Source organism: Tripterygium wilfordii, chromosome 12 (genome assembly GCF_013401445.1).
Source record: "Tripterygium wilfordii isolate XIE 37 chromosome 12, ASM1340144v1, whole genome shotgun sequence".
Taxonomy (NCBI): Eukaryota; Viridiplantae; Streptophyta; class Magnoliopsida; order Celastrales; family Celastraceae; genus Tripterygium; species Tripterygium wilfordii.
The window spans coordinates 11,266,498-11,293,122 of NC_052243.1; the positions used below are offsets into that span (position 1 = coordinate 11,266,498).

The 26,625-nt window shown below is 37.1% G+C and overlaps 5 protein-coding genes across 5 annotated transcripts; 3 read left to right on the forward strand and 2 right to left on the reverse strand.

The window, feature by feature from the left end:
* The first annotated feature begins 1,452 nt into the window (after nt 1–1,452).
* On the forward strand, nt 1,453–3,322 carry LOC120010980 (ethylene-responsive transcription factor RAP2-4-like). Its single transcript, XM_038861965.1, has one exon. The coding sequence runs from the start codon at nt 1,967–1,969 to the stop codon at nt 3,032–3,034; it is 1,068 nt and encodes a 355-aa protein (XP_038717893.1). The 5' UTR covers nt 1,453–1,966; the 3' UTR covers nt 3,035–3,322.
* A 2,434-nt stretch (nt 3,323–5,756) lies between these two features.
* Nucleotides 5,757–14,872, reverse strand: LOC120011319 (endoplasmic reticulum-Golgi intermediate compartment protein 3-like). The gene is made up of 13 exons (XM_038862405.1): nt 14,453–14,872; nt 12,789–12,862; nt 12,369–12,452; nt 12,097–12,177; nt 9,394–9,474; nt 8,813–8,905; nt 8,028–8,207; nt 7,824–7,891; nt 7,470–7,521; nt 7,077–7,130; nt 6,901–6,999; nt 6,661–6,727; nt 5,757–6,125 (listed from the first exon to the last, which is right to left on the reverse strand). The coding sequence occupies exons 1-13, from the start codon at nt 14,592–14,594 to the stop codon at nt 6,034–6,036; spliced, it is 1,167 nt and encodes a 388-aa protein (XP_038718333.1). The 5' UTR covers nt 14,595–14,872; the 3' UTR covers nt 5,757–6,033.
* Nucleotides 14,873–16,709: 1,837 nt separating this feature from the next.
* Nucleotides 16,710–18,057, forward strand: LOC120010116 (F-box protein At1g22220-like). The gene has a single exon (XM_038860820.1). The coding sequence runs from the start codon at nt 16,821–16,823 to the stop codon at nt 17,991–17,993; it is 1,173 nt and encodes a 390-aa protein (XP_038716748.1). The 5' UTR covers nt 16,710–16,820; the 3' UTR covers nt 17,994–18,057.
* Nucleotides 18,058–22,324: 4,267 nt separating this feature from the next.
* On the forward strand, nt 22,325–23,708 carry LOC120010772. The gene has a single exon (XM_038861626.1). It carries the CDS (start codon nt 22,418–22,420, stop codon nt 23,477–23,479), a length of 1,062 nt encoding a protein of 353 aa, XP_038717554.1. The 5' UTR covers nt 22,325–22,417; the 3' UTR covers nt 23,480–23,708.
* A 116-nt stretch (nt 23,709–23,824) lies between these two features.
* LOC120010771 (inactive TPR repeat-containing thioredoxin TTL3-like) lies at nt 23,825–26,625 on the reverse strand. The gene is made up of 4 exons (XM_038861625.1): nt 25,442–26,625; nt 25,152–25,347; nt 24,558–24,733; nt 23,825–24,475 (listed from the first exon to the last, which is right to left on the reverse strand). The coding sequence occupies exons 1-4, from the start codon at nt 26,362–26,364 to the stop codon at nt 24,010–24,012; spliced, it is 1,761 nt and encodes a 586-aa protein (XP_038717553.1). The 5' UTR covers nt 26,365–26,625; the 3' UTR covers nt 23,825–24,009.

Sequence of the window (26,625 nt, forward strand, 5' to 3'; positions counted from 1 at the left end):
TTTGATGTTGATGCTCTCTTATCTTAATTTGCTATTAAGTATGTTAGAGTGCATGAGTTGGGATCTTAGAATATAATGTTTACCTAAGGTGAGAGTCCCCTTTTATAGGGGTTAAAAGAGAGTGAGTTACGGAAGATCGTGAGTCTCTCATCATTAATACTAAGATTGTGGGTGAGTGGATCCATGATTTATTGATTCATTTGTGACTGATATTCTTGTGGGGCCCTTCACACCGGGGCATGGCATCTTCATTAAACCGAGCATGTATGCTCTGCGGGGTATCGAGGGTGGCTCTTTAGTCATGCTTAAGAGCTCTCCTCCTCATCCTACTCATCCTACTTCAATGCTCTTGGAGACTCTTGATTTTTGGTATATTGAGCATGTGTGATCGGATGACACACCAAGGGTGACTCTTAAATCTTGCCGAGGAGCTTTCCTCCTCGCCTTCTTGGATGCTCACTCTAGGGTGTTCGTCTTTTGATGTTCACCGTTTATGTCAGGTGTTAAGACACGTAACGAGTTTAGGTAAATTTGACTAAAGATACGTTTTTTATTAGTCGGATTTCACGTGTTTCAGTTTGGATTACTGACTGTAAAAACCATTTAGGTAAGGTTGACTAAAACTACGTTTAGTGGCAATCAAAATCAATCCATAACCAAAGTTACCAAACCCTAATCACAATAATTAGTGTAATCTAATATGGATAACCCTGTTATCACACGCTATCCCATATTTTTTAAATATTTTTAATTTATTCAAACAACAAAAGCAACACAAGTTGGGTGAAGTGAACCCATTAATGGATCACAACTGTTAACAACTGGGTCAATAAAAAGATTAAAATTATATTTATTTTGATGTAGGACCGGACGTTTGGAAATCACTCCCATGATAGTTTACTTGCCCAATCCTTCTAGAATTAAATTGTATGAACTTGAGAGAATTTGAATTCGATTGTCATTGAGAATAATATCTTTGTGATCAAATGACGTATTTTGACTCAATTTATATTATTGTCAGACAATATCTTTTGATCAAATGACATATTTTGATTCAACTTATATTATCGTCAATTAAGAAATTTTTGTGTAACGCACCTGATAACTCGAGTTTAGACCAATTTATATGGTGTAAAAAATGTTGCATTTGTCAAAAAAGAGAATTAAAGGCAGGCCAGTTGGCCAAAAGGGACATCATCACATTAAACCCTCCAAAAAAAAGATATGAATGTGAACGCGTTAATATAAAGTCAACAAACAAACATGAAAACTACAGGTACACTGGACACTTGTCGTGGTCCTATTGGGTACTTAGGTCATCAGTACAGCTGGCTTTGGTTTATGAGAGGGACCCACAGAGAGTGTGATAATTTAAATTAAAAAAGTGATTAGAAGAGATAATTACTTAATTAGGGACCTTGGAGATTATATAATGCAGGGCACACAAGGGGCTGAAGGGCATAGTGAGTGGCTGTGAGAGAGAGATTCACCAAAAATTGAGAGAAAAAAAGTAAAGTTTCTGTGTGTGTGTGGTACTGTTGATTCTCTTCTTCGTCTTGATTTGTTCTCCCCCCTCTGATGCACCCCGCTTCTCTTGAATCCCTTTCTGTTAATCATCTGTCTTTCAAGCAACAATTTTTGGGTTTGTTTTGAAAACAAAAAACATTGAATCAAAACTAAACTTAGGAAGGTATTTTTTGAAAGCCAGGTGTTTTCAGAATCGAGATCCAGGAAGTTTTTTTCTTTTCGATTTTCTTGCAGCTTGGAGGGTGATTTTTAGTCCCTGAAAGTTCGGTTTTTTTAGTCTATTTCAGTGGAAGGGGTTGGCTATTTTAAACCTCTTTTGCCTTAATTTTTCTTTGTAACGAAACCCTGTTCTTTACTTTTGACAAGAAGCAGGTTGGTTTTCTTAGTTTTGATTTTCTTCTTGTGAAATATTTTGTGTTTATATATAGTGTTTTAAGGTATGGCAGCTGCAATGGAGTTTTACAGTAGCAGACATCCTCTTCGAGCAGGTCCATTTGGTGGTGAGTTAATGGAAGCACTTGAACCTTTTATGCACAAAAGTGCTTCTTCAACCACCGATTCAACAACCCAATATGCTTCTCCTTTTCCTTCTTCTCCTTCTTCCTTCAATTTCTCTCCTTTATCTTCTTCAGAATCATCTTCTCTGTATCCTGATGGTTGCTCAACTTCGATGACCAACCCGTTTTCGAATGGGTTCTCGATCTTTGACCAATCGGATCTACAGCAACCTTTCTCTATTGGTCTCAACCACCTAACCCCCTCCCAGATCCACCAGATCCAGATTCAAATTGACCTCCAAAACCAAAGCTTGACCTTCCAGAACCACCAGACTTGTCATAACAGTCTCAGCTTTCTCCGTCCGAAGCCGATCCCGATGAAGCAAGTTGGTACTCCGCCAAAACCCACCAAGCTCTACCGTGGAGTCAGGCAGAGGCATTGGGGAAAATGGGTCGCTGAGATCCGGCTCCCTAAGAACCGAACCCGGCTCTGGCTTGGTACCTTCGACACAGCAGAGGAGGCAGCTTTAGCCTACGACAAGGCAGCCTACAAGCTCCGCGGTGACTTTGCGAGACTCAACTTCCCTAACCTCCGCCACAACGGATCCCACATCGGCGGCGAATTCGGCGAGTACAAGCCTCTCCATTCCTCTGTTGATGCGAAACTACAAGCCATTTGTAAAACTCTGGCTGAGACGCAGAAACAGGGGAAAGGAGGGAAGCGAGTTGGCTCCGCCAAGAAGCGAGGGCTGGTGGGTTCCAAAGTGGCGAAGCCGGAGGCTGAGTCGCAGTCCACAGTTCTTGTTTCGGACGTGTCGGATATGAACAAGGTTGAGAGCTCCGGGTCTCTGGTATTGACGGAGAGTGATGGGTCCGGCGGGTCATCATCGCCCCTGTCAGATCTGACCTTTCCGGATGTGGAGGAGGCGCCATGGGGTATTTCTCCGGAGAATTTCAATCTGGAGAAGTACCCTTCATACGAGATCGATTGGTCCTCCATCTTGAATTGAAGTTGTTGTAATAGTTACTGTAATTCGTCTTCTTTGTTAGTGTCGATTATGCATAGTAGGGATTTTAGGAGCCCACTGCAACGGAGTTTTTGGCAGTTGCAGGGCTTGAGATCTGTGGTTTTTTTTAATGTAAATCTCAACCATGGTCGGTTAAAGGCCTTTTTCTCTTGCTGGACCGTGAAGGGATGCTTATGTATGTTGATTATACCTAATGTGTTAGTGTAATCATGATGTAGTTTAATTCCATGTTTATTGTTTGTAAAAATCCTATGTTTTTCTTCTGATTTATTGTTGAGATTAGTTATATTGTTTATTTAGCCTTTGAAAGTAAAAATCAAATATATGGGAAGGCTTAAAATTATCATCAAGCTGAAGATATTATAAATTATCACAGCATTATCAATGCTGTTTGTGCTTCGAGTGAAAGGGGAGAGTTTGTTATATATTTTGTGTTTTATTGGTTATATAGGTCGAAGTATGAAACTCAATATACAAAGTCTCAAAAGAGTTTCAAGAGTTTCTCTGATCATAACAAGCTCATATATATGGTACTTCAAAAACTGTTATCCATGAGCCTATTAGAGTTGCTCTCAGGAATAATAGGTGGTTTCCATGGCAGAATGTAGCTTGGTATTTGTTGACAAAACAGTATCAATGACAGATTGGATTTTCTGTGCTAATATTTTTTTACTCGAACAGTTGATTTATAATCTAGGGGAGAAGGAGGGATTTTAGAGCGATCCAGAATTGGGTAAAAGTATGAATGAATGATTAGAACGTAGTACAGAGAAGTTTGTTCAATGAATATGTCCAGGAGCAGGAACACAAATTGTGTTTAGCAATTTGTCTTGTTCACAGCATCACTTTCTCGAAAGATGCATATTCAAACAATGCCATATGACTAATACTTATAAAAGTGGGTTACTGTAGGCACGCGGAAAGCTGTTCAGATATATCAAAAGCGACAAACTTTTTAGATTTCTTTCATACTGGATGAGATTTATTTGTATTATCAATTGTAGATAAAGCGAATGGAGACCAACCACAACCTAGGAATTTTATTGGCAATCACTGAAATTGCTCGTTTTTAAGTTTGAGGTAAAAACACAATTACGAAGGTGAATTCTGGAAATCCGGTAAAGTTAGGTGTAAGACAATGGGTATGTTTGGCAAGCAATTTATAGTAGCATATATTGTCCTTAGTAGCTTATATGCTACTCTACCTTACTAAACAATTATTTTGCACCCATAATTTCAAGTACAATAAATATAGCATTTCGAGACAATTATGAAATTGTCTCTTGGAGGACCATTTTGAAACAATATGAGTTTTCTTCCCTAAACTACCTTCCATTATTTATTGAACTACCTAAATTACACTTTTTTTTTTCCTCTCCTCTCTTCACATCTCTCTTAATTATTCATTATTAAATTATTTACAATGAATTTAATTATTTATTATAAAATTATTAGATAATAATTTAATAATTTAATGATTATTTAAATAATTCTTTTAATTATAATTTTAAATTATTTATCTATATGTTTTAAATTATTTTTTATTTATTTCAATATTTATTTACATATGTTATAACTTAAATGCATAATACTATTACAAGTAATTTGACACTACATTTTCTACAGTTTTATGCTACCACCATAATTGTAACCAAACACTATCAACATTTTAGACACCATATATACTATCACAATATATGCTACCGTGACGTCGTCCAAGAGTATCCAGTTATAATCAATTTTATATTTGTGTTTTTCTGTTTTAGATTTTTTTTATAGGATAATTCTTGAGACCTACAAAAAATGATCCCCAAAAGACCTCCATTTAATGTGGAGTGTTGGATGTGAAGTGAGTCCTACATTTATATTTTTAATCAATGATTATTTGAAGAACTTTTAGAGGTCGAATTTTAAGGGTTTTTAACATTATCTTTTATTATAATCTATTTTTATGGTGACTCGAGTACTTATTGATCTCAATTTCTCTTATCAAATTTATTAGATAAATGAATATAATGAGATCTATAACCTTTTTTTTTAAAAAATTGAATTTCTGTTGATATTTCCCAATTGATCATTGGGCATTGAAAGACGTATCCGTTAAGTAAATGGCAAACATGTGGGCGCCACTATTTGGTCGTTGATTCTTGTTCTTTCTTCCTACAACGCAGAGACGTGTTCACACTGGCAGTACCAAGAAGAAATAGGCATCTAATCTAAAAAGTGCCTTGTGGTCAAGAGCCTTAGGGTAGATGATTAGGTAAACCAATTTTTTCAAAGCTGTGGGAGAACTTAGTTTCCTTCTAGAAATCATCCTTTGCAGGACTGTCAAAAAAAATCGTGTAAACCGAATCAACCAGATTGATTAGTTATTATAAAATATATGTTAGTGACGACTAATCAAAAACACAAAAAAATCAATCAAACCATCAATAATCGAAATAACCATTTGACACCCTATTTCCTTATGAATAACTAAATATACTAGGTTCCCTATATCTAATGCTCTACCAAAAGAATCCTTCCAAAATAAAAAATTTCGTGAATGGAATAGCAGTATAATTTATTCACCTATTATCTTTTCTTTTCCTTCTATCTATATTTCTCCTCTAGTCATTAGTAACCCAAGTTTATCACTTAAGCATCAAAGCAATTTGTTAATACTCATTTTAAGCAATTGTCAGGAGTTAGTAATATTTTAAAGTGACCCAATCTATCTTTCTGATTGGCATTGGTGTAATCTGTTAAGCGAGAAAACCCCAATGAAAACAGGCATAAAAGGGTTATCATTGAATACAATTGAACATGATCAGATAAATCTAATGATCCAGATAAAACCCTGGCGTTTGACCCAAATGAAACTAGCCAACCTAATCGGACGAGCCCATCTGATGATTCCTTTATCAATATGACTCTTCCAGAAGCTATAAACTGGGAACAACCCGCAAAGTAAGTTTGACCAAGCCAACTGGACAGAGAGATCAACTGAATTTACCTAGTTCCATCTTCTTCTTGATTGCCCTTTGACCATGGTATACGAATGAATCTAGTATCCCCGAAACAGTGAAAAGACCTGATCACAAAAACCATACAGAGTTCATAGGGGAAACCAATCAAAAACATTTATGAAGAAGATTACGGAGCAAGACACAATGACACAAGCCATAGTTTCTTTTTTAATGCTCGTGCAGGGTCTACCAGTTTCATCCTAGCGTACAATATGAAATAGAAGAACATATATGAAAAAAATAAATCACTGAAAACAACATAGAAAAAGATTACGATAACAATAGATGAAACGAGTGACAATCATTAATCATCTACCAACAAGAACAAATGACCGAATTGCAGTAACTAAAAAGGTTCTCAAGGACATGAAAGAAAGAGAGAAAAAAAAGAATAATTAATGTGGCCATCCCTAATATATCAAAAGAACTAAAATGAGAAGAAAGGGAAGTACACAAAATCCGCATTTATTTGGGGTTTGAAGTTTGAACCCTTGACCTTGTGCATTGGGTTGGGTGGCTACCACTCAACTAGGGTGTCAACCCCCAAATGATCCGTAATTTAGTTTTGAGTCACGATGGGCCAAAATGTTAGTGGTTTACCTCCAACAATAGCACAAACATTAGTCAGGAAGTGCAGGAATGATACATGCTCCTCTGCGAAAGTCACCTGCAACAAGCAAACAGGATGCAATAAATCAGCCAAATAATAGAAAAACACGCCTCATATGTTAAAATTCCAAAAGTTAGACTACTACTAAACATAACACTGACTCCATTTTCCACCCTGAAGGGAAAACAATTACTCAAAATTGAAACCAGTTTGCCAAGCAGATAACTCACCTTGATTGGAGAAAGGTCATAAAAGAAGAAAACACCTGGTGGTAGGGACTGAATGCGACCACCCACTTCTGCGCTCCTAAAATGTTCAGTTACTGAAAACTGCAATAACAAAACATCAATATAATTTCTCTTATAGACAAATAAGTAGAACTGAAACTTCTTGAATTTAATTCCACCTGATTTGACTGGATGGTATGCCCACTGACGTCTGTGTACACTGTAGGTACGACCTGCAAAGAGAGAAGAAACTTTGAGTAAAATGATCATGATGACTGGCAGTTCTATCAGTTCAACACGCACGACGGTTATCAAGATCCTTTTAGGAGATCAAACCACCATAAATTTATAAAAGCAAATAATGTTAAAAAATACTATTCTTGATGTAATAGACTTATGTACAGCATATAATGCTCGCATTTGGGGTGCACTTCCTTGGTGTCTTCAACGCAACTCTTTTTGTGTCTCTTTTTTTAAAAAAAAGAATCCAATCTAAAGATACTACAATGCCATTGACGATTGTTCATTGAAAAGACGAGGGAAACTAAAAGGAGGAATCAAGACACATGAACCTTGATAAAATATTGATACATCCCGTTTGGCATTTCAAGTGTCCAATGCACCCTGAAATTTAACAGAAAAATGAGATATATAATATATATATAAAGGACAACATTTAAACAATGACAACTTTACAACTAAGGCAAAACCTGTGGCCTAGTGATAATGTTGTTTCACAAGTAATCACAACTACTTTGGGTCACATGTTCAAATAATAGAAACAGCCACTTTACCATACTGGCATAAAGCTGCACACATCTGCCCTTTCCCAATTGGCCTCCACCGTGGGAGCCTTGTGCAAGAATCGTTTAATCTTTTTAAATTTTTTGCAAAATCAAGCAGTGCATGAATGACAAAGAAGTTACCCATCAAGAGGATTCACAACACCCGGGAAATATTCTCCAAAAGCTAATCTATTGATTTTGTGACTTATCTGCATCATACATTTGTAATTATTCCGGAAATTAGTTTAATAAATCATAACAAATAAACTATTAGAAATTGTAAGTTATTGAAAATAACAATGTTCTATGTAATTGATGACAATAAAGAGTAGATTCATGTCTTACATTATAACTATCCTTCTGAAATGCCAACAGATCATGTACATGAAAACCTGCTTGATGGAAACTTTTCCCAGGTGCAAAATGAAAATTTCCAGCCACCTTATTAACTTCCAGGAATCCGTAAATGTTACATCCTTCTCCTTCTTCATCCTTGATCCTTTGTACAAAACCTTCTCTTTTACACTGAGTGCCAAAAAACAAAACATAAAAAAAAAGGTTTGAAGCACGAAAAAAATGGAAGTTGCACCTGTGTTTAAATTATGAGTTCTGAAAGACATACTAAAAGAATTTTCAATTCTAACAAATGTAAAAGGAACAACAACAATAGTTTCTCAGAAAGAAAACAATAATAATAAATGCCCAATAAACCAGTAGGTCAGTGTATGATTATATATGCAATTCATTTTCACCTACTTATCATCATTCTTTGATGGAAACAAAACTTTCTAAATTATTGGCCACTTCAAATTGTCTATTTTCATCCCTCCAATTCCCAGCAAAGTAGTAAAGGACAATGTACCAAATTTCACCTTCTTCGGAATTAAGAGAAAGGCGGTCAAGACTAATATCATAAAAAATGTCAGTATGCATAGGATGGATTCAACAATAAAGATTTAGGACAAAAGAAATATGCAGCCAACATAATTACCTTCCAAATTAACAAAATTGATGATGCGATTTCACTTCTAGTACAAGAAAAACAGAAGTTCTCTACATTCATCTTCAAATCTTATTCTAAAAATTAAATCCAATGATGAAGCTCAAAGAAAGCTCTTGCGCAGACATACCTGATCAATCAAATCTGGATTTGAAAGTCCCCAACCTTTTTTCGTATATGCTTCCCGAACGTCTTCACAGGAATTACAACAATCATCATCTGCCTGCGAGTAAAATTGAAATGAATAAAAAATAAAAATAAAAAACAGTGAGAGGGTAGCTCAAATGAGAAATCATCTTTGCTGTATAAATACTAGCATTTATGACCAAACAAATTCAGGGCTATTGAAATCTAGTCTAATAACATAGACAAACATCAATTAAATTTAGAGGAAAGTTCATGCAGAAAAAGAAACAGGTCACCCATAATAAAAAATGAAATGCACTCATCCCAAAATATTGACCACAAATTCGATATACCATTACAAATATACTGTTCTGAAGCAGTATTGACGATAAAACATAACAAAAAAGGATGAACACACTTAAACCATGTATGAATTTGCAGACATATCCAGTGAAATACTTCATACTTGACATGGTGTGATACTTTATACACACTCCTTTTCTCCTGTTCTTTTCCATTTTATTTTTCCTGTTGAGCATTGAATAGGTCTTCAATGTGGTGAAGATACCAGAGCTACAAGCTTACCGATTCTGCACCATAGCAAGAACCACAGTATGTTTCATTGTGCTCAAGCCGGCCGCCATGTCTCTGTAAAGGCTTTTCAATCTGTATCACAAGAAGAATGAATGAGTGCAAAAAAATATAGGAAGTTAAAGGCAATAAAAAAATATAAGTTTACTTCAATGCAAATTTAAACAAAAATCTTGTCATTTGACCAACAGCAGAAAGAAGGCAAAGAGATGTCCAAGCACACGAGCATGGCAAGAAAAAAAACCCTGCATGTGTTAAACTGATATATTAAAAAAAATGTCAGTATACCATGGAAAATGATGAATGAAAAGTATCAGACCACCCAAACAACTGAATCTTAACATATCTGATTTTCTGCTCTTCAAATTCAAATTGGAATCAAAGGTGCTACATGGATATATTACTTGCATGCATGTTTCCCACCTCCGGCAATAGAGTCATCTCAGGAATTACCTTATGCAAATCCCTTTTTATTTGAGCCCATCTTCATAATCAGCAAAACTTAGCAAGACATTATAAATCAGTTTGAAAGTAAACAGGACAGAATCTGTACACCTCTACTCAAGTTGTTCAGTAATCTTAGTTTTATCACTACACCAAGTATTCTTTTCTTAAATGCATTTAAGTCTTTACAACATCCCCAGGTTCACCATGTTTGATATGCTAACTGCTTTTCTTATAGATCCAAATGAACAGCATAGTAGAATCCGCATGATGAATTCTAACTAATTTCTCTCGTAGATTCATGCGACTGGTCTAAATTGTTTGAAGTATAAGGGCTCCAATGATGAATATGGTGATTGTCACATCAACATCATCCGAGCCTTTATCCCAAAAGTTTGGGATCGGCTACATGAGTTTATCAGAAAATTAACAGGAATCCACTACATGTATTCATTTCCGCCATTCATTTCTATCTAAATCATACTTTTATCAACTCCTATTGAATGGTGATTGTCTTCCGAAACGTAAGGCAAGCCATGCAGCTAAAGATAGATGATTAATTGATGACAAGGGTCTACTCTTGATGGTTGCACTGCAAGCTTTTCAAAGAATAAATTCTAGCCTGGAGTGAGTTCAGAATCTCTACACAAGACAAGATTCTACTCTTAACAATCCCTTCAGTCATCATACAGGCTGCTTGAAAGAAACTAATCTCAGAGCCTTTCAAGGAAAAGGAAATTCTATTAGTTAGTTGAAGATAGATCAAAGCAACTTTAAAGTTTCTTGTCCCAGTAGATAGATATTATTCCAGTTATATTTAATAATTCATTGTGATTCATGAACCTTCACCATCAGGTGGATTATCCCTACACCCATCTCCTAAACTAGACCGATTCTTCAAATGGGAGTAGAAGAGGGAGCATCAGTCTATCAATCTAGAGGAGCAAGAATGACTACATGAAACATATCACAATACATATTGAAACACATATTCCAAAAGTTTTATGTGAGTATATCGTGATGAAAATTCATCTTTCTTCCCATTCAAAAAAAGAAAAAAGAAAAAAAAAAGATCTTTGTTTTTCCTAGTTCTATCTTTGGCTTCATTTGTCAGTTTTCTGTTTTCCTCTAACTGTATATATTTTTAAAACAAAGTTACTAGCCAAGCAATAATTCCCATTTTGGTGAAGTTGGTTTGTAGCTGTGGTATCCAGTCATCCAATTGGCAATTCTTGGCCAACTACTAGCTGAAAACCGTAGTGCAACATAGATGGCAATAATTGAGAAGAGGTGCCCGGAAGATTGTTTGTAGTGACTACCAGGAACCTGGAGCATCAAGTTGATGCACAAAGGTGCACCACCTATCAAACACCCGAGGCGCAAGGCGCAATTTTTAAAAAAAAATGATTAATATATGATAAAGCTTAAAATTCCTGGACTGCACAAGGTATCCAGCTCATTGTAATATAAAAAACTTTATTTATATTATAAATGGATTACCATACATATACTAGTAAGTGTAAATTATAATATAAATAGATTAATAGAGTAATTATGCTCTGATATGTGTCATGTCTACTTTTGTACGAAAAGTCAACATCCACATAAAAAAAAAAATACAAATTTTAGAAGGAAAAAAAAGAGTATGTCTTCTTCACTTAATCTTCAACCTCGAGAACAAACCAAACGTTACTTACAAGCCTTCCCTTCACCATCGACAACCGAAAAAACAACACACTTAACCCTATTTCTCCAAGGCGTGCGCCTAGGCCATGCCTGGCTGAAGCCCAGGGTGCACCTCGCCTGGAGCGCCCAGGCGCGCGCCCGGCCACCTCGTGACAACACTGGCATCAACAAACCAGACTTCATGAAATATAGAGTGGCAGATAAACCATTGATCTAAATTTCATTGCGCAACTTATGGACTGGGGGCACCCCAAGAAGTGTCATCTTTCAATAAAGTCTTTTTCCTAATAAAAAAATCCCATACTGCAGCTACAATCAGGAACCCCTTAAGCAAATTTTGTATTTCAACTCGTTATTGAAAGAAAACACTAAGATTCATGAAATATTATCTCACTATGATAAAGGCCAAACTTGACAAGAAAGCAGAGCTTGCTAATACATCATCAGTGTTTAAAAACCTTCTATTTGACATGGAAGAAGAACTCGATTGAATACACAATTATGCAAAACAATGTTCATAATCAATTAATCATCCTTAGAAGCTTCAAACAACATAATGTTCCTAACCTTGGGGGCGCCAATTCCTTCTTGCCTTGATTCTATTACATTGCCATGAACATCTAACCTTTTCTTGATTATGTCATGTTTCTGCATGTAATAAAAGAGCAACAATTTAACGTTGACCAATGATTTGATAATTGACAGGCATATAAAATTTTTTATACACTTAAATGCAGTGACGACAGCGCAGGTAGAACCTGAAGTAGTAAAAGCTAAAGAATACTGAAATAAATCGTTTACAAATTAAGTGGAAACTTGCAAGTAGTTTTGCAACATACCACATCAAGGTGTTGCTCTCCACTTATGTCCATGGCGTCAAGACTAAGGATAGAACATGGAAGGGCAGGAAAAGTGACATCAAACTGCAGTTTCAAGCATCTTAAATGGTCAATTGAAGTTCATGACGCAGTTGTTGAGGCTTCATGAAAACAAAGCCATGCTTAACAGCAGTTTAAAATATATCATATTTCAAGAGGCTTATAAATTATGTATGAAAAAAAAACACAGAAGTCAATATATATAAAATCAGGCATTTTAAAGGGAAAAAAAGTCTCTATCTTTTCAAGTACAGCAATAGATTATTCAAAATTTTCAAAAACAAGAATTAAGGCGCCAGAGAGAAAAGGGAATCTTGAAACAGCAGAGCAATATCCAACAATTGAGAAGCTATATCAATTCTTTCTCAATAAAGACAATACATTGATGTGTAGAGTTTCCCCTCTTGAAGTATCAACCACGAGCTTCGTTTCAGTAACAGCATGAAGATATAATCCTGAGATAATTGTTTAAAGAAAAAAAATTAATAAAATAAAAACAAAAGAATGAAAATCATTTAACAAGCAAAATCACCAAATAACATTTATTAACAATGTCACGAATTACAATCACTAAGTATATTACGTCATCTTTTAATATGCACATGCTATCTAATTGTGCCTGTAAAATGTGCATTGAATACCTTTCAATGAGATAACCGTGGATCATGAGACTGGGCTTGTACAGGTTAGTTGACTTTTACAACAACGGAAAGAATCAATCAACTTACCAATAGAAATGATCCAATAGGTGTGTCATTTCACATATTCATAAATCTACCTACAAAGTACCAAAAATGAGAAGAACAAATTTATGTCTGCCCACAAATATATCAAATTTTCCACCCGAATCAAACATCCACAATCTAAAGTGGGGTACAGTAATAATCACATAGGCTTTATCCCAAATAAAGGGTGCCGGCTAAGGCAGAAAAATATGAATTTTGATTAGATACTAAAAAGCATATTTGCCAATCCAGCAAATAAAACTACTTTTGAGGCCTTCTATGTCTGCCATAAATCCTAACTGGTTTAATAAAGCATTTACAATCTAAAGTGGACTTAAAAACTCTTGTTTCAAACTCTACCACGAAATATAAAACATTTATTTTCCTAGTGGTGTTAAACAACTTGTAAATTATAATCATATAACACAAGCAACGTTAAATAAGTTTAGGTTTGGGTACACTCATCATCATCAAAGGCTTTATCCCAATAAAGGGTGCTGCCTAAGGAACAAAAATATGAATTTTGATTAGATACTTGAAAGCATATTTGCCAATCCAGCTAATAGAACAACTTTCGAGGCCCATGTCTGCCATAAATCCTAACTGGTTTACTAAAGCATTTACAAGTCAGCAAACTCATATACCCACAGCATTCCCTCACTAGAAACTGTGATTTACAAGGCCTTCACGAAACTAAAAATAACACAAAGTGAATGGGATTTTATTTTTGAATGGGAAGGAGGATTTGAACCTGCAACTAGCAAGTCAATGGAAACGACACTTCTTTCTCTTTCCCCTTCTCTTGTCACTAATTTAGATCAACCCCAGACATTACCAGAGTAAAACAGGGTAACCGCATTTGCAAACCATCTGTCACACATTCATTCTCGAACTTGTCGTGCTACTGCTCATCAGAACCATCTCCCGTACATTAGTCATATAATTGTCTTGAGCATAATATCAAGAAGATTTCAATGCATCTCAATTCCCTCTTTCAATATGCCAAACACAGTCATGATATAATTAAAGTCCTAATACTCTAATTCTAACTCAACTTTCAACAGAAAATAACACACGAATTTTAATTCGGAATGCTCTCTCTTCTTTTTTCTTGTTCTTTTTTTTCCCTTCAAATGATAGACATCCCGTTATATCCATTTCACCATGCAGGCGTTGTCCGTTTTACCTTCAGACTATGATAGACTAGCTCACCAAGACTAGATCAATGCTACACACACGCCGAATTTTGCATTTGAAGAAGAATCGCCAAAACATAAAACTGTAAAAAAAAAAAGGAATTAGGGAAAAGCTAACACGTACTTAGCTCGGAGACGAAGAGCAAGAGCATAACAATGGAGGAGGCGATGGTGATAACGCCACCGGATAGAGTACGGCTGTAGAAATCCTCGTTGATTTTAGGGTAGGCGTCCAAGCTTCGTAGCCTGTTCACAAGTCCGTCCATGGCCGCGTCTGAAAAATGAAAATTCTCCGATCTGACGGATGATGGACCAACGATTGACGTTAACAAGTAATTCCCCAATCTAATCAAAAATATTTTTAAAACTTATCAGATTTGACGAACATAGATAACGGATAGATTCAAACACCCCGCCGTGAAATTGATGATAACAATCCAGTCTTTCGACGAGGCGTTCAGGTTTGGGAGAGTTTTTGTTTTTGTTTTTTTTTCTTCTCTTTTCTTATTTCCCAACTGGGAAAGAAAAGGCGTCTTCTGCAGTCCTACGCCTTCATCCCGCTACTCGGTGTTACAACCTACGACGGTAAAGCGGCCCATTGAGTCATTTACACATTTAGGAAGAAAAGATCTCCTAGCCTAATCCCAAGCCCAAGCCCAAGTCCAAACGCAAGCATAAGCCCAAGCCCAATATGGCCAGGCTTTGAGTGGTGTGACTGGTGTCTTAAGACTAGAGATAACGTTACGTAACAAAATAACAAATAGACCACCAAATCCGTCTATTGGATCGGAGAGGCCCAATTTCCATTCTAGATACAGGCTCTGAGCCAATTTCAATCATGCGATCAGTCCAGTTCAAGACGCTAGAGAATGACGACGATCTAAGAAGAACAAAATTGTATGAGTTTTTGACTCAAAATGAACCCAATAATTTGTTATGCTTGGACTAATTGTTTTTAAGAGCTCCACCATTGGAAGATGGGATCGGTTCACAATGACTGACTATTATTAGAGCTCCTTTTGCCTGGTCAACCATGGCTGAAGCACACATACATGACTTTTGGGTGCCAAATTAAAACGAAAATGTGTGCAATATGTGAAATTCTCTCTTTTCATTTAATGCGCAAAAAAGTCAAAAGTCAAAAACTTTTTTGTTGAAGAAAAGGCTTGCTTTTTCTTCAACGCCGTCCAAACCGCCCAGTCATAATTTCATTCAAAGTTTTGGGCCTGGACCAGTGGGCCCACAATTATTAATGCTAGTTTGGGCTCTAATCAATGCAAAGATCCTTCTTCTCATCTCGGACATGTGATGTGATGTGATTCGCCTCGGTCTCACCAGAAGGTTGTGTGCATAAGAGCATCCACAATGGGATGATTTTGAAGTACTTGATATGATACTTTCTTGATAAGTTAAGTGCTAGATGTTCACAATGGATATAATGGAGTGTATTTTAAGTACTTGAAATGTTACTTTTTTGATAAGTATAGCGCTACATGCACACAATGGGTGAAAAATGACGCTTGAAAATTTAGTTGTGGAAAAATGATACTTGAGAGTTGGAGTATGTATATAGTTGATGAATAGTGAAGAGAGATGATAAAAAGGAAGAAAGAGGTGATGAAAAGGAAGAGAGAGATGATAAAAAGGAAGAAAGAGAAGATGAAAAGGAAGAGAGAGATATGAAAAGGAAGAAAGAGATGATAAAAAGGAAGAGAGAGAAAATAGAGAAAGTGAGTATGAAGTGTTGGAATGTATGAAGTGTTGATGAATAGTGTATATTGTGAGATTTAATCATCCAATTAAATTGTGCCACGTAGGATAAAGGAGGAGAGAGAGAATAATTTTGAAGTGCTTGATATTTCAAGCATCACTGTGGATGCTCTAATTTTTGAAAGAGTCAATATTTGCAACCCCAAGTCCAAGCCGTTGGCCAAAATATAAAACACACAGTATAACCTTATAGTTATTGAAATGCCAGAGATGGTGTATCCATTAGGTCTACACTAATCTGTATTATTGAGAATATCTTGAGACCTAATTACAAATTTTTAATCCTGCATACCTTCCTCTATCATGTTCCGCCAATTACAACATTTTAATTCCCATTAATCATTGTGAAACCTCCTACTCTAATGTTTATACCACAAAACCAAAACTTGTTTTTCAATTTACAGAAATCGAAGTGGTGTATACTTAGTACGTACGGGTTTGACCCAATTTAATTTGTCGTTAAGTGAAAAATTTAGTGCATACGGATTTGATAACCTGAATTTAATCTCATATCGAATATTCACACGACAAATTTGTATACTATTATTATCATTTACATAAAAAAAAATTATCATAACCAGAATAATATAATAATGTTAAAAACCTGAGCGTGACCCTGAAATGTTTGTGACACTATAACATACACCAACTGTAACATTAGAATAAGCTCCAACAAAAAAATATGGAATCCGGAAATTAGTGTTTCAAAAACCGTCCAATAGATGCCGTTGCCGGCGTCAACAACAACAAAGGAGGAGCCAAGTGAGGGTCCACCGACATCCTTCGTCAACGGTCAGACCTTTCCCTTCGCTTATCCCGACTCTTCATCATCCTCAAAAACCCACCCTTTCTTTTTTTTCTTATACTTTCCATCAGAGCAAAAAAACAGTCGACGAAGACTTTCAGTACCAATCACAATGTATCAGTTTGATGATCAGATGGAAATGGACGGCTTTGATCGGCTCCCCGACTCCTTGATCCTTCTCATCTTCAATTCCGTCACCGACATCAAGACTCTGATACGGTGTCGATCAGTTTCGAAACGGTTCAACTCGCTTGTGCCGGAGACTGAGTCACTCGTCTTAAAGGTCGACTGTGTCATCTCCAGCGAATCCGAATCTGGCTCGATCTTCCTCACCATCCTCAAGTCCCTCCTCAAATCCCTGCACGAGATCTTCCACCCGAAGCCTTCACACCAGTTCCTGGCCAAAACCCGGCCAAACAACTCCCCCACCCAAATCTTGACTCAATTCCACCGGATCCGATCGCTTGCCATCGAATTACCCTCCGGTGACCTGAAATTGGAGAAAGGCGTGACCGTGAAGTGGAGAGCCGACTTCGGGAAGACCTTGAAGAGCTGCGTGATCCTTGGATTTCGTTCGCCTGAAAATGCAGCGGCGAGAAGAGGAGGTGGAGGTGAAGAGGACGTGGCCGGAGGTTTGAAGGTGAGGGTGGTGTGGTCGATAAGCGCGTTGATTGCAGCCTCGGCGAGGCATTTTCTGTTGAAAGAAGTGGTGAAGGAGCATGGAGAGATGGAAGAGGTGGTGTTGAGGGACAGAGAAGGGGAAGGGACGGTGGTGATGGATAAGGAGGGGCTGAGGGAATGCCGGGAGGAGGCGGAGCACGTGACTGATGATCGAGCGTGGGAGATGAGCCGGACAGTGGTGCCAAGCGTGAGTATGCGAATGAGACACGAACCCAGGCTCGAGCTGAGTGGCGGGGTCGTGGTGGAGGGTGCGACCCTGGTTGTGATAAGGGCTTCAGTCAACGTTAAGGATGGTGCTGAGGTGGACGATGCTGAGTTGGCATTTGGAGCCTTTGGTGGGGTACATTCGGAAACTGTGCAGGCGTTGCTGAAGAGTCGGAGTTATCTGCTGGAAATGAACTCGTTTTGATAATTAATTGTGTGGTTTTGCCCTCTGTTTCTAGCCTCTAGGGTTTTTTTTTTTTTTTTTTTTTTTTTAAATTAATTACATGAGAATGGGATGAGATGTTAGAACTCGAGACCTTTATATCACACACATAAGTGTAATTTGAGTTACTCGTGGTTCTATCTGTTTCTAGTTAATCTGAGATTGGATTGTAATATTGTATATACATTTCACTCATTATTATGTTGTATTCATAATACTTCTTTTTGGTACTATAAATGGTTATGATGACAAGGCAACCAACCCAGATAAATTCTCGAGTGATCAGGAATGGAAAGGGAGAGCAGCATATTGCCATTGCGGTCTGTGTGTCAGGCCAATCACGTTTTGCTTACCATAATGGAGAAGTACCAAGGGCAGGAGCCACCAATCACCAATGATAAAACAGGTGATTCCTTTTGAGTAGCAGAGTAGGTCTTTAATCACAGGACCACCACTGAATATATATATAGACTCGGCTAGAAAACTTTCCTGTTGGGCAACTCAAACAGTTTAATGCAAGCCCAACCCATTAGAACACCATATACAAAGGCCCAGCCCATAGTAACATAATTGGATAAACCCAAAATGGTAAAGATCCTAACATTTAGTATCACTGTTATCCAAACTGACAATTATTGAGTTAAATGCACAAGATTTATATGATTCATAAAATTTGGTCGCACCGTCAAAGAAATCATTCAAGATCCGAGTTTCGCAATCTTAATCACTCTTTGAATCAAGTTTGACTTAACAATGGAAGCTCATTATGAAGCCTGGGCCATCCATTGTCTTTTTTTCTTTTTTGTCATTTCTAGCATAAAATACTTATATTTCATAATCATTTTATTTGTATGGAATAAAGTTAATTTGGTTCATTCCATTTTATTGATGAAACTATAACAAAATTCAACCCAAACAACTTATAGAGATCTTATCCGCTTTAGACCCACTCAGTTTTGTACTTAGAAATGCCCTCTACAATAGTTGGTTCTGCGATATCAAGCAATGCTCTCACATAAGTAATAACTCATGACGTATTGAAGTTTTTAAACAATTCAAATTAGGCCATATTGTTACAACTTGTGAAGGCCATCTATTACTATCTCTAAAATTGTAAGCCTAGGCGTGATTTCGTGGCCAGTAGGCGTTGCAATTCTGTACTCTCGCGTGTGGATGTATCTATCTTCATACGAACCGTTGGAGTACTATCACTCTCATTTCATCCTGGCCGTTGGATTATCGCGTCGATCTCCCTTGGTTCGTACAGGTGTGCTAGCGAATGAATAAGACAAAAATCTATCCTCCATCTTAAATTCATGCATATGCCTTTTTGCAAAGCTTATCGCGAAGCTTCTTTGGACAAAGATCTATCCTCATCTTAGATTCATGTCTCTAAGTCGTTTCATAGATTTAAGGTGCAATCTCCTCTCCTTCCCCATCTCTGTGTCTTTTTTAACTATCGCTTCTCGTTTGAATATATAATAGTTATACCAAAGCTTCTATTGATAATCAAAGAAAAGAGAATACTATTTGAAGATAGGGATGCTTCCACTCACTCCACTTGTGTCTACATATCACATGCTCAACTATAATAGCTCAAGAAATTGTATTTCAAGCTCAAGCTTTCTTGCCATCTTCTCCCAACCCTACATGTCCCAATAATGAACAGAGTTTTAAGAATAGGACATGCAACACCATTTTTCTTCATTTGAAATGTCATACTTTATCATGTCCATCGCCCTACCTTTCTTTTTTTTCTTTTTTGTGCATCTTTTCGGAAATTATATGATCATAAAAAGGAAAAAAGAAAAAGATGAAAGATGAAAGATAAGCAAAATTTTATTAATTGAGAACAATATCATACAAATTTATCATTTGGACAATCACTCTGAGCCTAAATTCATACCATTAGGTCCGCACGCATATAAATTTCTCACTCGATGACAAGGTAAGTTGGGGCAAAGCCCAGTGTATGGTCACAAGAGTATTTCTCTTAGTGAGATTCGAATTCAGACTCTCATAGAGTTCATACGATTTACCCCCATAAAAGATACATCAGTGAAAACAAATACCCTCCTAATTAAACAATGCAAACCATCCTCCTTGAACCACAATGTATACGATGGCATGAATAAGGTCTCCATCCTGATTGGCACTAACGGAAGAATAGTGTATTCTAGGGCAAATGCAATGGGATTTAGGTTGTTGGGCCAACATTTTTGTTGGCCCGGTCTCACCTCTATTACACAAAAAGTCAAGTCAAACACGTATTCTAATACAGCCACATTAGCAAAACACAAATTTCTATACACTTTTTCTTCCCACACACTTTATCTTTCCATCCAACCCAACAACATTCCATTCCTCCATATTATCCACAACAAAACTACACCAAAATATCAAATATCAATACATCCACATCAGCAAAACACTTATCCCAATACAGCCACATAAGCAAAACACATTTTACAATACAGCCACATCAGCAAAAGACAACATCTTTGTTGGCCCAATACCATTTCACCATTGCATTTGCCCTAAGCAAGTACCTGAAAAAGGCATGATGAAATTAATTAACAATACAATTAAGAAGTACCCTAGCTAATTAGTTTGGCACAAACTTCAAATTGGGACAATTTTTAAATGCTCTTTCACATCACTACAATAATTACTATAAATCAATCAAGATGATCAATCAAGATGGTAGACTATAGAAGGTCCCTAAATAAAGACAAAGGAGATTTAATCCTCACACCAGTTACGACGATGGAGGATGGTTTATATTCCCTCCATATTCTCAAGTCTGCGGTGGATTGAGGATTCGAACTCACTAGGGGTACAACTAAGTATCAGAGTAAGTGGCAATGCCTCCGAATTTTTTTTTGGACTGTTTATATGACACGAATATAACCATTAATAATAGTTTCAAGCAATAAAATATTACATTTTTTATTTATTACAATTATTCTCTACAAGCTACACGGCCTGAAATGTTTTGGTTGAGGGCCTTTGTAACTAAAACTATAAACTCTATTACAAAAGAAATTAGGTCCAATATATAGATTTATTAGAGATTCCACTGCAATAACTTATTTATAAGAATTGTATGGCTACATACTCACATTGGTTTACAAATTCCAGTGTGAGTGAAAGAGTAAACAATTAAATATAAAATTTGGGTATAAAATAGAAAGACACCAATCACATGAGAGAGGTAAGTGAGTTTTAACCTTAGTTGTAATTTTAAAAAATTCAATGGGGTTAAAATTGAAATTTAATGGGACATACATGTCTTCTTATATATACACTAATTATTTTTCCAAAATTTTTTAATGATTTAGGGTTTAGGGTGTTAAACCGTTGGATTTTAATTGAAATTATATTTTTAACATTATAAATATCAAAACACTCAATAATGCATTTTAAACCAACGATTTAACATGATTTTAGGGGAGAATTGTAATCAATTCCAATTAAAAAGAATTGTAGCCCCCAACCGCTTATCCTCTCATTGTAGCAACCTCATTTTACAAATTAATCCCAATTTTTTTTCCCTCATCAGAACTTTCGGTGTCACTTTAATTTAGTTTTAACATAAGCTTGTCATGACTCATGAGTAGACTTCGGTGGTTTTTTTAGAATATTTGTGTTGGTGTGACTAGCAATGAGTGTAAACTGTACTACTATCTGGCATGGGCCTCACAAGTTGATGACATGATTGGATCATAAAGCAAGGCTCGTGGGCTTTTCTTTTGAACTTTCCCATACTTTCTTTCTTTTGAATAAAGTCACTTGAGAGGTGTGTGACACCATTGAAAATGGAGATAGAGGAGAGCGCTGTTCACTTGTGAACCGTCAGATCTCTCAAGATCTGACGATCCCCTAATCTTTCTTGTTTCTTTACTACTTCCTCAATCGGCCTCTCTTCTATGACACCAGCCATTCTTCCCCAATTTTTCTATGGGATCACTGAAGCTCCTGTCAATTCAGAAAATCATTTCCAATTCCAACACTAATATTTCTTCTTGCCAAGGTGAGATAGAGAGATTTTTGGGATAGAATTAATTTTTTTTGTTGTATTTTTTAAAGCTTTTAATAATTAAAAAAAGATTAAGATTAACCCAAAATTAATACTATCTCAAAGTTGTCATGTACTTTAAAAATACCATTTTTTAAAATAACCGAAACAGCACTATAAAATTCTTTTCATATCCGATATGGGTTTAAATTCAAATTGTCAAATCCATGTGTATACAAATTTCTCATATAACGACAGAGTAGCAATAATTCAATACGTGGCCACAAGCTATTTAAAAATACCCGACACATTGCACTTCATCAAACTTGAAAGGTATTGAAGAAGCAAAACAAGTTGACATAAAGTGAAGAAGAGAAACAGAGGAGATATGAAAGGAAGAGATCAAGCCAAAGGAGCTGCTCCACCAGCTGATCTACTGGTATGTTTTCCTTCACGATCCCATTTATCATTGATGACGCCGAAGCGCGTTTGCAGTCCAGCAAGGCCGTCAGAGCCCAACAAGCGCCAGCACAACCACCACCACCGCCACCACAATCACCAATTGAGGAAATCAGGAACCAGAGGAGGCGGTGCCGGTCAAGCGAGTCCTCTGTTATGGTCCAAGAACAAGCAAATTGGGTCGGAGATCTCCGAGCCCACATCTCCCAAAGTCACATGTGCAGGGCAGATCAAAGTGAGGCCCAAGTCCAGTGCATGCAAGAGCTGGCAATCTGTAATGGAAGAAATTGAGAGAATTCACAGCAACAGGAATCGCAAGAAGAGATCAAATTGGGTTGAGTCACTTGGATTCAAGAAGGAGATTATGCAATTCTTGACTTGCTTGAGAAGCATTCGATTCGACCTTAGCTGTTTCGGTAATTTTCCTCGAGCAGAAATCACAAGTGATGATGATGAAGAAGAAGAAGTAGATGAAGTACATCATGAAAGCAACGAAAATGTTGTGGGAACTGATGAGAATTCAGGAACAGTATTTTCTAAATGGTACATGGTTCTACAAGAAAATCAGGGAAATGGGTTTTGCAGAGAAGAGAGAAAACAGAGGAATTCCTGTTTTGATGAATCTGCGGAGTCTGTCGAAGGTGCAAGTTCTGTTCCTCCTCCAAATGCTCTGTTGCTTATGAGGTGTAGGTCTGCTCCTGCTAAGAGTTGGCTAGAAGAGAAAGAAGAGCAAGAACAAGGAGTAGACGAGGAAACTGAAGATAAAGAAAATGAAAAACAAGAAGAAGAAAAAGAAAAAGTGAAAGAGGAGAAGAAAAGCAGGAATTTAAGGTCATTAATGGAAGAAGAGAAGATAAACAACAAACAGAACTTGGCAGTGATGAGATACAACACTGATTTCTACAAACTTTCATCTGATATTGCAAAGGAAACATGGGTTGTTGGTGGAATGAGAGATCTATTGTCACGAAGTCGAAGTTGGAAGAGATGATGATTTAAATCTCTGTTTTTCATTACTTGTATATTTTTCCTGTTTGTCAGATTTTTTTTAAAATGTCGTTCTTGTGAGGAAATCGGATAGGATCCCAATAAACATTAAACACTAGCTTACATTTTTACCTTTTTTTGATACGATTTGAGGTACATGTATAACTGTTTTTCTTGGAAAAGATTTTCCTGCCATTTTACATTTTACAGTGTACCATTCCATTTGTATAAATGTTATGTTGATTTTATATAAATGCAGATACACAATAGGGTGAGATCAGTGATGTCTGTTGTGTTTTTGATGATAGTTTGAATCTTTCATTCTAGCCAAACCGTATAAACTCGAAAGTCCTAAATTCGAATTTTATTTTCAATAATACTTTGACGGTCTGACTTTAGACTCGTACAAAATGTTTAAAGGAAAAACTTGTATTGACTAGAGGACCAGGCCCATACAAGTATTGGGCTCACTTCTTGCTTTGAGGATCCAAAACGCTGACTGTCAGACATGAATACCAAAATTTGAACCCAAAGTCATATCCTTAATGGGCTTTCGTGTTGTTTCTTCAGCTGAACTTGGGCCTCAACCAAAGCTCGCCCCACATATTCATTTGCCGGAGTTGCACTCAACACCACCTCATAGTCTTGAATTGCAGCTTCAAATCTTTCTAACTTGACATTGCAATCAGCCCTTCGCAGCCTGGCCTTGATATACGAAGGCCAGACATTAAGAGCTGCAGTGCAATCCTCCACAGCTTTTTCAAATTTTCCGAGCTTGGATCGACAAGCCGCTCGGTTACATAAAAGAACCGAGTTCTGTTGATCATGTTCTAGTCCTTGACTATACACAAGACAAGCCTCAGAAAATTTAGATGCCTTGAAAAGCAAGTTACCACTCAATCTTGCTGATGCCACGGATTTAGCCCTCTTTAGGACACCAACCACCTCCGTTGGATCGAGGCGAGCGGCTTCTTCAGCTGCTCTCACTGAGTCTTCAAACCTGTTTGACATTAACCCATCTGGATTTACTTGATCTTCATTACTACATTTTTATGCAGGATTAAAAGAACATGAGTGCTAACCTGCCGGCTGCCATATAAACCAGTGCCTTAATTGTTAAGAGAAGTCCACTGGTAAGAGGACCAAAGAATTTTGTACAAGAATCAATTGAGAATTTTGGTCCCTTCTCTTGGGTAGTAGAATAGGCCTCTTCATGTCTCTGGAGCCTCAATAAGGCCTCTGCTTGCAAAGCATATATCTAGCAAAATTAAGTAGAATTAGCAAATATATATGATTAAAAAGTTACTGGTTTTTTTTTCATGAATATACAAAAAAGGAAATGTTAGAGCTGTTAGAAATCCATGCTCAAACACATCAACAAGGATTTGTTTTCATGGGTCTTCTCCGTAGGACTTAGACTTAGACTTAGAAAACGCATTTGTTGTGTGAGACTGTGAGAGGTGCTTGGCCTTTGTTTATATATATCACTCGGTTGGGTTATGTCAATCCGATGTGGGATAACAAGTCCTAACACTCCCCGCAATTATGGTTCGGTTATGCGATGCCCAACAGGTGAATACGGATAGAAGTATTGCCCAAATGGACGATCTTTGCTCCGATACCATGTTAGAAATTCAAGTCAAAAATACATAACAAAAAAGAGCTGGATAGCTAACATTTGGAGCTGAGTCTGCACCAGAGGAAATTGCACACTGTGTCTCCTTAAGCAAAGTAGTCCAATCTTTTAGTTTCCGAGCTTGGATAGAATTAGTTAGGTGCTTTTGAAGAATCCGAGCTTGAACAATAACTTCAGAGTCACGATCGCTGCCCGACAGTTCGAAATGATGCAATGATTTCTCTGCTTCTCCCAGTCTTAATTGGCACAAATAGCACATATGATCAACACAAGAAATCATAGAAGAAAGAAGTCCAAAACTTTATTGCACTTATTCTACAATGGTCTAACCTGAGATAAAGAGCTGCCAACCGGCGATGCGCTCTCTGATAGGAAGGCTGAAGCAGAATGGCTTCTTTACATTCCATGGCAGCCTCCAAAAGACGGCCTAAACCAATCAAAGCAGCACTTCTATTACTTCTATACGTTGCCTTGCTTGGATCAAGAGAAATTGCCTTATCATACAAATCCAAAGCCTCTTCAAATCTACCCTGCTTGTACTTCTCATTTCCCAACAATTTCAACACCTCAGGATCCAATCTAGATTGCCTCACAATGTTTCCCATAACGCCATTTCCACCAAGTCTACTACACCCTTTTTGAGATTTCACTTCCTGAAGATCCCTGTAAAGGTAATCCACAGTCTTGATGGTGGCATTAAGACTGTTGTTCCCTAGCGAAGAGTTCCCGTTCCCGGCCTGCCTTAAGTTACCCAATTGGCCTAAAAGCATGACATTACTCGACGCAGCTCGAATGAGAGCTTTGCCTTCACTATTTGTTTGTTTTGACACAATCTTGTTAAGCTCCTTGGAATTACGAGAAGGGTCTTTCCTCGGCTTTGTTTCGATGCTTCTGGACACTTTTAATCGACCAGAACTGGAAGAGGATGATGATGAGATTCTGGCAGCATCAGAGTTTCTTATAGATTGAGTTTTCTGATATGGAATTGAGGGTTTTGGAGGAAACTCACTGCGCTTCCTGGTGTGCTTTTGGTGTGGTTTTTGTGGACTGGAGCAATACAGAATTGAAGTATGAGGGTGGCTTCTCTGTTTCTTGAAACTATTTCTCTCTGGCTTTTCAGAACTATCTGAGGACGGCAATGAATATATTGATGCTTTCTTTTTCGGCCACCCAATGATCCGCCGCTGAAAAATTCCACCAAAAAAGCCACAACCCTGTTCATGCTCCATCGAATACTGTTTAGTTTCCGCCATGAGTGATCACTCTCTCTAGCTTTCTGTGGATTCTTGAAGCGGATACTATTTGCAGAGTAATGCAGTTAATTGTAAACAGGGTGTATGTATAAGGAGGAAAATTTTAATCAAATAATTGGTTCAAAATCATGATTTATCATAAATAAATAAAAAAAAAAGCAAGAAAAGAATAGAAAGGTCAAGAGATGGCTTGGCTGAGAAGAAAATGATGTAACAGAAAGTCCCTCTAATGCGTATTTATTTCAACCCAGGAGCTCCTAG